Source organism: Stylophora pistillata, chromosome 1, assembly GCF_964205215.1.
Source record: "Stylophora pistillata chromosome 1, jaStyPist1.2, whole genome shotgun sequence".
Classification (NCBI taxonomy): domain Eukaryota; kingdom Metazoa; phylum Cnidaria; class Anthozoa; order Scleractinia; family Pocilloporidae; genus Stylophora; species Stylophora pistillata.
Genome location: NC_142519.1, coordinates 1,927,501 through 1,940,047, shown reverse-complemented (window position 1 = coordinate 1,940,047; position 12,547 = coordinate 1,927,501). Strand labels below are relative to the sequence as shown.

The 12,547-nt window shown below is 38.6% G+C and overlaps 1 protein-coding gene across 2 annotated transcripts in view; it reads left to right on the top strand.

Moving 5' to 3' along the window:
* The window catches only part of LOC111340253 (unconventional myosin-Va), a 33,823-nt gene that overhangs the window by 7,840 nt on the left and 13,436 nt on the right, over positions 1 to 12,547 (top strand). For both annotated transcript variants that reach the window (XM_022947075.2, XM_022947074.2), the window contains 9 exons: positions 640 to 756; positions 1,446 to 1,742; positions 2,257 to 2,310; positions 2,867 to 3,024; positions 3,749 to 4,055; positions 6,313 to 6,402; positions 7,205 to 7,429; positions 8,591 to 8,684; positions 9,381 to 9,584. In XM_022947075.2, the coding sequence (XP_022802810.1) occupies positions 640 to 756; positions 1,446 to 1,742; positions 2,257 to 2,310; positions 2,867 to 3,024; positions 3,749 to 4,055; positions 6,313 to 6,402; positions 7,205 to 7,429; positions 8,591 to 8,684; positions 9,381 to 9,584 (1,546 nt within the window). The remainder of the gene's footprint in view (positions 1 to 639; positions 757 to 1,445; positions 1,743 to 2,256; positions 2,311 to 2,866; positions 3,025 to 3,748; positions 4,056 to 6,312; positions 6,403 to 7,204; positions 7,430 to 8,590; positions 8,685 to 9,380; positions 9,585 to 12,547) is intronic.

Sequence of the window (12,547 nt, the reverse complement as noted above, 5' to 3'; positions counted from 1 at the left end):
TTGTTAAAATTGATCGCCGTGAAATAAAGGTAATGAATTAAATGTTGACATGACGTGTTTAGACAAGGTAAACGTAACCACATGATTTCAAATGGAATGAGTTTAGTGTAAATTAGTCTGACAAATGTAATTGTGGTTATAACCACAATTAGATTTGTCAGACTAACAAAATATTTCGGTGAAAAATTTGCTAGTGCATATTTACATATATACTCGTGTGATTTTTATCAGTGATATACGTGGAATAAATTGTTATATAAAAAATATGCCTTAGACTAGCCTGTAAGGAGGCACAGCGTCTAAACCTTTTGCGCTCAGACTCCGGGCTCCCCGGGCTCCTTGGCTCAAGCCCTATCCGTGGCTAATTGTGCTGTTTCATTTGGCAACATTTATTCACTTCTTTCGGCACTTTTCTCAAAAGACGAAAGTATTAGCAAACAGTACACAAAACCTGCTGACATTCTGGAGTACAACCTACAGTAAATCAGTAATCCTTATTGTTGCCCCAAGCTAAGGAAACAGGTATAATTACTAGGTTTTATTGGCTATACTGTCTTCGCAGCAGTCTTAACCTCCACGATATTAGACAATATTACAATTCGGTTGAAAGTGACTTAACTACCTGTCATTATGTTGCAGTATGAGATGGTTGGCGACTTATTTACTGAAAATGAAGCTCACATGATGCCGCGTAAGAGGACAACTTCCAGAACAGGAAAAAATATCTCCAAATCCAAACGGAGTGTTGGATCAGAGGTTTGTATGTAATTTTTTCCTTCCAGAGGTCGACAACTACTTTCTCAACGGAAGGAAACCGCTGAATGAAGTTTGCAGATTGTGAGAATAAGTTATGGGACGGATGACAATTATCGGGCGATGTTGAGCTAGATATCTTGATGTGCTCGAGGTCGATCAGATCAATTGAACTACGAGAATCTGACAATGTTAGTGATGATTGTGTTATCAGGGGATTGTAGCTTTTCATTATCATTTAAGGGAGGGAATTTCACTGAGGGGAGCTGGTTTGCCATTTTCCAGAAAAAATGGACATAACTGCGCATTATAACTTGACTGTATTACGCCAGAGCAGACCATAATAAGGCCTGAAGAAAAACCATAATTTGTATGAAAGCGACTCTCGCAATAATGAACCCTACTAATGAAGTAGTGGAAATAAGGCCTGAAGAAAGACCATAATTTGTATGAAAGCGACTCTCGCAATAATGAACCCTACCAATGAAGTAGTGGAAATAAGGCCTGAAGAAAGACCATAATTTGTTGGCGGCCACTTCATTGGTTGTGAGTCAACAAAAAGAGTAGAGTAATCACCGAAAATATTTCTGAAGATGTCTATTTTATAGTTTGGTAATATGAAGAAATAAAGTCTGGGGAGTTCTTATGTTGCTTGTGAGGTTAACCACTTCGTTTTGCGACTTTTTCATTAGTTTCGTGAATCGCTTTCCAAGCTTATGGAAACCCTGAACAGCACAGTACCTCATTACATTCGCTGCATTAAACCCAATGACCGGAAGGCACCGTTTGAGTTCAACCCACAGAGAAGCATTCAGCAGCTCAGAGCCTGCGGAGTACTGGAAACTGTGCGAATTAGTGCCGCAGGGTACCCATCTCGGTGGAGCTATTATGAATTCTTCAACCGATACCGCATGCTTGTGAAGTTTGAGGTTATTAACAGAAGAAAGCCGCGAGCCACGATAGAATTGATATTGAAGACGTACATAAAGGTACTGAAAAATTGTACTCCTTCTAATGTGTTTGCTCGCACCCAAATGTTTCTCTATTACCCAATGAAATTAACCACGCCACTTTACGGAATATGCCTCAGCTAAAATTAAGGAATGTCTTTCTTGTTTTAGCGGTGAAAAATACCGAGGGAAAACCCGTTACTTATTGCTACGGTCAATCCAACATTTACTGGGCCTCTGTTCTGCACTGAAACTGCCTTTTATGACTGTAACAGATTTTGAGAAAACATTGATTATGAATTACTAATAACCTCTGAAAAACCGACGGGGGATTCGACGACCTTGAACCAAAAAGATCTGGAGACCAAATTCATTTCGACTGAAGTGTTTTTCAAAACAATTATAATTGTACTTGCGTTGAATGATGTGTGAATTAAAGATGTAGTCCTGGTCTTGATAGCACTGTTTTTAAAAGCAGGGTAAATCCCTTAATATTATGAGTAAAAATAGGCGTTTGAGTTGTTAAGAATTTTTATTTCATTGTGTGGGTTAGGACCCTGATAAGTTCCAGATGGGAAAAACAAAAATCTTCTTCCGAGCTGGCCAGGTGAGGTGGTTTGTTGTTTGGGTAAATAATTCTAAAAAAAAAATCAACCAAATTAATAGAAGAGGTCCTAAATTGAAGCCTAGCCTTCCAGATGCTGGTTGGTTGCCACTGCTAACTGAGCAACGGACCCGAAGATAAATGATGTGTTATTTTAACAAAAGTCTTTCCTTGGCTAGCGCTGAGTTTAAGAGCTATATGACATCCGCCATTGGTGCGGATAATTTAGTATATCGTGAGAGGCAAAACTGATAATTGTTGATTGACTCTTTCGCTCCCGAGATCTCAGTAGTAATTCTCCTTAAAACAATAGCTACGCAGTTCTTATGATGGAGAATTTGGTAATGGATTAATTCATAGTCCCATAATTGAGTTCTTTTATTCTTATCACTAGTCTGCTTTATATTGTATTGATAGTGTAAGGAAAGAATCTGTCTTGGTCGCTCTTGGGAGTTAAAAAGTTAAGAAAGACATTTGGCTATCGTTTGCATTTGCCAATTTGCAAATTACTTTTGTTTCACTTCAAGGATAGTTCAGGGCAAATGTGTTTTGCTTTTAGGTGGCTTATCTGGAAAAACTCAGATCAGACAAGCTTCGAGACAGTTGTATCATGATTCAGAAGAATTTCCGCTGTTGGAGGGAACACCGGCTTTATCTGAGAATGAGGCGGTCCGCGATCTTAATACAGGCCTGGGTACGAGGTTATCTGGCAAGGAGGTTTGTATAGAAATGCGTCATATTCTAACATGGTCTGTCCATTTAAGATCTTTTTAATATTCGTGCCTCGCGTTGAATTTTCGAATGTTTACCTAAGAGGCAAATTATCGAAGCGAGTAGAGACTCAATTGTAGGACGGGTTACTCTGTGGATCTGGCCCATGAGATACTAACTAAAACAGCTACGATGAATTATGATCCCACTGATGACACCTTCAAATATTCTGTAGGAGATTTCTCGTAGTCCTGTCCCCGCTCCTTTATGTTAATTGACAGAAACAATAAACATCTACAGTGATTCTTTTATTAATTTTGGAATTTGACTATACTGCTTTTCCTTTGCGAAAAGGAAACTTTTAGGATATACTGAATCCGCGCAGATAAACCAGTTACAGGTCGGAATTTACGTTATAATATCAATACAATTACATTGAAATAGATCCGTGGGAACAGCTTCAAGAGGGGTACATAAGGACTAGCATAATTGTCCTTAAGTAGAGGTGCCGCCTCATTACTGTAACAGATACAAAGATAAACGTTATTTTCGGTTAGGACCCAAGAATTGTGTGTCCCTGAAGTAAGGTGTCCGAAACGAGGTGTTAAAAACATATGTAAAACATGTTTACCCGCTCTTGTCTCTCACGAAACTATTTTGAAGACCGGTACGGTATCTCAGAGTAGTTCCTCCAGTGAGGCAGGAAAATTTTTTTTGTATTTTTCTCAAGACTTGCTCAGGATCTCCGAGAAAAGAAAGCTGCGATCACCATCCAACGCTACTATCGTGGTTATGTCTGCCGTAAACAATTTGTGACCATTCGGGCGGCCGTCATTATAATCCAGTGCTTCACTCGGGGTATGTTCGCCAGAAGACTCCGCATGCAATTGTTGCACGAAGCCAAAACGAAAATCATTCAGCGGTGCTGGCGAAGATACAAAGCGAGAAAGAATTACAGGAATTACAAAAAGACGATTATTTACCTTCAGTCTTGTGTGCGTAGGATGATTGCCAGACGAGAACTGAAGCAGCTTAAGGTAATCTATCAAGAAATTAGAGTCATTTTGACAATCAAGATTTTTCCATAGTTTTAATATTCTTCTAATATTTCTGCACGCACAAGTGCTTGCTGTCTAAAGACGTCATATATTTAATGGTATAAATATTAATGATGAAGGTAATAATAATAGTTATGATAATAATAATAATAATAATAATAATAATAATAATAATAATAATAATAATAATAATAATAAATGATAAAAAAAGATGTGTGGTTTTATAGAAGTTGTGCCATAGGGGTTATGACAAATTAAAAAAGGTGAAATTGCTTGGGAAGCTAACTCGCCAAGCGGAATTTAGCCACCTTTGATGTTACTACTTTGGTGATCGTAAAAGCGCTACACTAGTACATTTTCATATGCCCTCTCACCTACGCAGATGAAACATGGGCCTTCACTGGTTGCCAGTAGCGTTAGCAAACAACAAAAACAAAACTTTATTCTTATTCTGATTACAGACTTACATAATTGAAAATTCTTATTACAAAAATACATGATTAAATTGGTTTGCCCCGCAAATAGCTAAGAAGCTAGTCGCGGTGGGGCAAAACAAGAACGTGATTAAAATAACAAGTTATGGAAGAATACTAATAAATAAGGCAAACCAATGTTAATAGAGAAAAACCTTGCGGGTTGCAACTAGAGATAAATAAAACACAGAAGTTGGGAGATCAAATTAACACAGCACTTACGGACGAACAATGTTGTAAAAGGAAAACAGACGTAAAATGGGACCCTCAGCAGGCGTTTCTATGATCCTACTTTTTTGATAATCATGAGGATTTCAATATACTCATCCTCCTTTACTAATATATCAAGTAACAATTTGCGGAGATCTTTTTTGAAAGCTTTCTTTGGGAGATTGGCTATGTAGCTTGGTATCCCATTCCACAGTTTAACTCAGAGCCGAGAAAAAGAATTGTTTTGTATTTCAAGTCTAGAATATTTAACATAAAACTTGCCAGACGTAAAAGATCGTGTATTGTATGAGTGGATATTAGACGCTTTCTGAAATTTGCTGGGGTTTTACCATTATTGATATCGTGCATTAAGGTTGATACGGACTCATAGTAAAGAAAAGTTATTGGAAGCACCTTAGCTTCGAAAAAAAGAGGAGTTGCATGGTCATGCCACTCGGCAAGGTATAATAAACGAAGCTAATAAACGAAGCACTCTTTTCTGAAGAATTAGTATTTGTCAAGACAAGTCTTGCATGCCTGATCCCAGGCAGCAAGACCATAAGTTAAATAAGAGTGAATTAATGACTAATAGATGTTCAGTAGTACAAGTCGGGGTACAAATGGCGTAACTTTGCGATTAACGCGATAGTCTTACTAATTTTTGTTACAATGGAATCAATGTGATATTTCCATGAAAGACTCTGGTCAGTAAGTACGCCCTGGTATTTTATGTAGACTTTAGACTCGAGACAAGTATATTTATTCTTATCATTATCAAACATGTAAAGTTTTGGTTGGTAAGCAAGTCGCTTTTGATAGGGATGAAAAATTACAAAGTTGGATTTCTTGATATTAAGAGTTAGTTTGTTAGCTGTCAACCAGTTACAAAGGTTTTGTAGCTCAATGTTGACTATTGTCTCGAGATCTTTCAGATTTTTGTCCGCATACAGTATGTTAGTGTCGTCTGCAAATAGGTAGAGCCCAAATTTGTTCAAGCATCTGTGAATATCATTGACATATAACAAGAAGAGCAACGGTCTAAGGATTGATCCCTGAGGAACGCCACATCCAACGACAGCTTTATCTGATATATGATGGCCTACTTGTGTTGTTTGGGTGCGATTTTTGAGATATGAGGAGAAACAATCATTAATTATTCCGCGAAAGCCATAGTGATTGAGCTTATCAAGTAAAATGTCGTGGTTAACGGTGTCAAAGGCTTTTTTAAGATCAATGAATACTCCACAAGATAGCAATCGTTTATCCATGTTTGACTGTATATCATTAATGTCCAATATCGCATGTTGGGTTGAATGCCCCTTACGAAAGCTATATTGTGAGGAATACAAAAGTTCGTGTTTCTTTATGTAGCTCGTTAGTCTGTTGTAAATTATAAATTACAAATCTCGCACATACTGTACAATTTGCTCTTACATTGTAGTTTCCAGAGAAAGTTTTTGTCTTGTTTTCCAGTAACAGCAAATAAAAGAAAATATTTACATCTTTACGTTCAGTGAGAGAAATTTTCTTATAAACGCTTTCTTTTTCTTTAGATTGAAGCGCGCTCTGTGGAACATTACAAGAAGTTGAACGTAGGTATGGAAAACAAAATCATCCACCTACAGCAACGTCTTGATGCACAGGTATTTATTGTGTATTTGCTTGGTTTGTTGATTGCTGCCTGCCTCTCTCACAGCATTTCAAATTTTTTTGAAGGATATTGACAAACAGTGTTATCATTTGGCATCCGCTAAAACTATACTGAAAGAAACCAAGTTTGTAAGAAGATAGCGACCTCCTTAGTCCTTTTTGGTATTTAGATCGCATTTCCATTGAATTTCGTTCAATCAAAACCAAAGTAACCGGAACAGCCAATCACAGGAAACGAAAATATTACAAAGAGAGATCGCTCTCACACTAAAGAGCCAATGAGAACTCAAAGCAAAAAAAAAAAAAAAGAAAAGAAAAAGCGCGGGTGACTATGACGTGATTGTTAAAGTTTTGAATCTGATAGGTTGAGAGAATGGTACAAACTTTCTGGACTAAACACACAGCCAAGTAAAGCATAACCGAAGCAGTCCCAGATTGCTTTCCAATTGAAAATTGAAATCGCATGAACAGTTCCCACGAATGTATTAGACACAACCAGCTTTGATTTCTTTGTGAACGATATGGTGCCCTGGTGGTTGGCGCGCCAAATTCCGCCTGAGAATGTTCGGAATTCTAGTCCTGGCCGCGTCAGTGAGTAGTCTGGGTTAATTCCTTCCTTCATTTTACGGTAACCGGAAAAACTGTTTTGATAACTTGGAGAATTGTTCTGGGGGTAGGGTGGTGTGAGTATACTCGTACATGTAAAATTACACAACTAAGACTTTCTCTTATATATTTGAGATGATTATCCAACGCTATGATTTGCAATACTTGACTGTTTGTTTCTTGTTACAGGTTAAAGAAAAAGAACAAGCAATGGTTGCCGGGCGAGAACTTGAAGCCACACGGAAAGAACTGGAACACGCCAAGCAGTGGAAAGGACAGTTTGAATCAACACAGTCCAAGATGCTGGAGTTGGAACTTGTCATCAAGGAACTTAGGGAGGAACTGAACACGGTCATTGTGGAGAAGGATGAAACCGAGGAACGCGCCAAAACTGAAAAGGAAGAGTTAGAAGAGGTTTGAATTTTGATAATGATTCAACTTAACTTTGAAATATTCAGTGTATGTTGTGAGAAAAACTGTCTCCTTGCAAAAAATTGGAAAGTTTTAAATCCACGTTTGTTCCTAAAATTGTGTGACCATAAACTGCTAGGAGTCACTTTACCAGACTTCAGCGGTCACGTTTGCCGTTTGCGGCACACGTTTGAACTTCAGGCGCGGTAGTTTCAAGTAGGTCAACTTTCCAGCGCTTTTCGTCTTCCTGTTCGAAAAGTCACGTCTGTGATTTAAAAAGGCAGCGCACACTTTGATTTTCATGGCCCTTTTTGATTGAAAGCCGAAGTCGATCTAAAAAGCTGAAAGTCTGGAAAGTTTAAGTTGTTAGCTCAAGCCGCCGACCACGGCTTGAGGTTTGCGTTGAACAGACCAAACGTCAGCGTTCGTTCTACTCCTTAAACTCCTTGAAAACTACTTGAACATATTTTGCAAATTTAAGGGCGCTTAAAAACTCCTTAAATATAAGAAATTAAAAAAAAAAATCCTTAAAAACTCCTTGAATTTTGTACTTAAATACGCATTGAAAGTGAAAAAATATATTGGAAGCGATAAAAGAGAAAAAATATAGAAAGTTATCTGGTTGAAGAGCGCCTTGGGAAAAAATGTGCCGCCATTGTTGCAAGCAAGCGCTTTTTTCATAGCAAAAATGACTCCTTGGAAAGTCAAATTTAAGTCCTTAAATTTAACTCTGAAATTCCTGCACGAACCCTGAAACGTGGATCAAACCCTAATTGTAAGCGGCACCGTATTCAGCGGTCACCCTGTATTCAGCGGTCACTGTAATTTTAACCTTTGTTAAGCGGTCACCTTTATTTAGCTATTTAGCGGTCAGGGTCACCCTTTACTGGGTCCCAACGGCCTGTTTGCATTGTCGTTCATTTGTATTGAACGGTCGCTTAGAACCAATCAAATAAAACGAAGGATAATCTTTCAAGTAATTTTTAATCCGTGTATATCACCCAAAATCATTAAGTGGTCAATTATAAGTGGCAATGTGTATCGCTTTTTATAATATCCGTTATCTGTGGAACCTGAGCCCGTGGGTGGCCGCTTAAAACAGGTTTGACTGTATTTGTTTGAAGCACTTTCACTTACATGTTTGAATTCATGCATTTGTTGTAGATAAACAAGAGATTGAGAGAAGAATTGACAAACCTAACTGAAGAGCTTGCTGAGAAAGAGGCAATTTCTGACAGAGAAGTTTCTCTCCGAGATGGTATGTGCTTGGGCGAGTCATAAATTACTTTTTAGCGAAATACTTCTCCGTCTGAAGAAAGTTTGAAAGAGAGACGAAGCAAGAGTGGTATGTTTGTACATTTGCTACCTCTTTTTGTTCTTTTCAAAACCATTTATGAAGTGTAAAAGAAAAAAAAAATTCTTAGAAGTGGAAGTTTCGTAAGTAGTGGCTTGGCGCTAACACAAACAAATTACTCAACTTAAACAAAGCGTGATTATAAACTCCAATTAGCAAAAGAAAAGCCATTTGCAACTGTGGTCGAAGAGTTAAACTTGGAACTTTTGAGGGACAATTACTGCCAGCAGTCAAAAGGTGACTACAAGTTTGGACTTCTCAGGTCTCAGTTCCTGACCCCTGAGTTACGTCATCGTCTGTTAGCCTTTTGAAAGCAAGCCATCATAAAGACATCCTTTCACCGAAACCTCCAACAGAAATCATAGTTTTCTCCAACATTGTATAAATTTGTTTGTGGTTTCACTTTCACTAAGGGGGCAAGTTTCTAACGAAACCGTGGTGCTGCGTCGGTGGGAAACTATAAGATCATTTGGTTTCATCAACTGGGTTGATAATGTAAATTGGCCACCATAAAGAGTTTCTAAAGCTGATTTTCGAGTGTTTTGAGCGTTAACCCTTTCACTTTATCTTTGTTAAAACGTTTTACCTCGTTCCCTTTAGAAATCATCAACCAAAGCCTTGAAGCTCAGAGACAGCAACTTTTAGCAGAATTTGAAGCTGAACGAAGCAATCACCAGAGAGTTTTACGAGATTACGACCGACTGGAGCAACGCTATCAGAATTTACAGGATGAAATGGAGATTGAAAAATTCAGCCCTGTTGCTAAAAGAGAATCTGATGGCCTGATAACTGCTAGTGGTTCAGGTGCGTTTATTTTAGATATATTATTTGATTATATTCCAATAGCGTTCCATACTGTTGTCCTGTTTGCTTAAATCGCAGGAAATAAATTTTTACGTGGAAACTACTTGTGTTTTGAGGTCCTTCTCCAACTACACCGGGGCGTTAAAAATTAGAATCAAGTTAGACTCGTCAGGCCTTTAGTACTATGAAAATGAGTTTCTTCTGCTATCGAATTCTTAAAGGCTGATAGTTTCGAAAGAAACTGTTTAGGGCTGCGTCGGTGGGAGTAACGAAATAATTTGGATATATCAACAAAGTTGAAATGGTAAATTGGCCACCGTAATGATTACAAAAGCTGACGTTTCGAGCGTTAGCCCCTCGTCGGAGCGAATAGAGGAGTTGAGGGTTGTGTGTGCTTTTAAAGGCAGAAAATGGAGCTAAGTTATTGGTGGGTGCATGGCAACGGGAAAATCGTGAATAAATTAGTGGAATGAAAAGCGTTCATTGATCCCTGTGGGATTTAGACTGCCGGTTTGAAAGATGAGCTTTTGTTCAAGATTTTTACGGCTTTCCGTGCCACCTAAGTGTAAGGAAAGACCGCAGATTGCCATATGTTGCTTAGACCGCAATCTGCGGTCTTTCCTTACACTTAGGTGGCACGGAAAGCCGTAAAAATCTTGAACAAAAGCTCATCTTTCAAACCGGCAGTCTAAATCCCACAGGGATCAATGAACGCTTTTCATTCCACTAATTTATTCATGTTTTTCTCGTTGCCATGCACCCACCAATAACGTAGTTCCATTTTCTGCCTTTAAAAGCACACACAACCCACAATTCCTCTATTCGCTCCGACGAAGGGCTAACGCTCGAAACGTCAGCTTTTGTAATCATTACGGTGGCCAATTTACCATTTCAACTTTGTTGATATATCCAATTTATATATATATATAGACTTTTAGTTTTTAGTTTTTATGTAAATACGTTCCATCTGAAGAAGGCCAAAACGTCGCCACATTAAAGCTGGAACAGTTAGAAGTTTGCTTCATGTTTCATCGTTTTACACTTACTTTATGTATATATATATATATAAAGTTAAAAAAATTTGCGAGGATGGACAACTTCTGACGTAAAAATAAAAAATATAAAAACTTTTAATAAAAAACGTTTCCGTCAGAGACCTTCTTCAGTTATTTACCTTGACCAAACATTTTTCCTCGTACTCCCCTTCATCAATTAAAACAAATCGGGATCCTTTGTCCTGTGTACGAATCACTACATTGGAATTTTTAAGTTCTTTAAGCGCAGCCCGTTCTTTTTTAGAAAGGTTATCTCTAGATTGCCTAATGTTCTCAGGATTGATAAGATCACGCCGTACATTAGCTAAAAATAGTTCAAGTTCAGGGTACCTTGACGTTGGAGGTTTCCATTTCCTATCCTTTGGTACGCGGGGTAGGTGGCTAGGAACTGTCAGGTTGTCATCAGGATTACTATCAATGAAGAAAGCTGCTGTTCGCAGTCGAGCTTCAAATACTTCTAAGTCATCGTACACGTTCTGCCAATTGATGTCCTTTGGCCGGGTGTTGGGCAAAACGATGGTCCTTTCCTCAGCAATTTTACCTGATCTGCATCCGTGGATGTGTTCGAAAGGTTAACAGGGTCTAACTGTTGTAGTTGGTCCAAATTGACTGGGTTGGGCAATCTGCGTTTTTGGCGGAAATGCTGACGTTTCCTTAAGAGCCTGCCCCACTTGTTGTAGCGTCGACTGCGTCTGGTTGTGGGTGGATTATCCATTCCGGTGGCGTTGGCAAGGTCCAATTTAGGGTCAAGAGGAATGGTCTTAAGCCACTTGCGCTTTTCCCTTTCTTTCAAGTTGTGGAGCTAGTTTGGCGTTTTCGCTCTTAAGGCCGTTCCATAGGAAGAGAGCCGAGTCAAAGCTAACTCGCGAAAACAACTGTTCCCTGTGGAATCTGAGCTCCCGTTGAAGAAGATTGACTTTCTCTTGGGAAGCTCGTAGTACCGCATTGTAAATTTCCCTTGATGTACGTTGAAGAGAGTGCTTACAAAACGTGCTAAGGTTGACATTATCAGTGTTTAAAGCCAAATGAAAACGAAAATTAAAACCAACCGGAATAATGTTACGAGCCAAACAAAGTTGAAGGAATATACAATGGGGCTGATACCATGAGAGCTTGTTCCAAACAAAGGTAGCTTGTCTGACTATCGAATTTAGAGGCAACATCTTTGGATCAGCCAGAATGGATGATTCGCAGGCGGATGATAGCAGAGTATAAAATATCGCAAGTCGTTAATGAAACTCTCAGGCCAACAAAGGTGCACCGCGCCAGGAGGATCAATAAAGATTAATTAAAGGTAAATAACTGAAGAAGGTCTCTGACCGAAACGTTTTTTATCAAAATTTTTTATATTTTTACGTCAGAAGTTGTCCATCCTCGCAATTTTTTTAACTTTCTACGTTCGTGTTGGCTGTGAGGTTTGGACTGCGAATCTTTATTGATCCTCCTGGCGAGGTGCACCTTTGTTGGCCTGAGAGTTTCATTAACGACTATATATATATATATATATATATATATATAAATATTATGAGAGGAAAAAAGGACGTAACTACATTTCCCGACAAGCCTGTTTCGTGAATCGCTTCACTCTTCAGGGGTTTAATATATAGGGATTAAGCTTGGTGTCCGTGAAACAGTGCTCGATACAAATAGTAGAGCGGGTATAATATGTGGTAGTCGGAAAAAAACAACTAGAGATACATCCCTGCAGACCTGTTTCGTGGTTGCCCACTCATCAGGGGATTTTAATGGTAGAATAATGCGATACCAGCGCTTATATATTTCACTAATTGCTAATTAACATGGTTTATGCAGTGTGAAAAGTGTCAAGTCAGCTGTTGCGTAGGAGTGCTTAGTTTTTGTGTCGGCAGGAAGAGACGAGTTCGTTACGCTTGTTGAGTGTTGATAGGT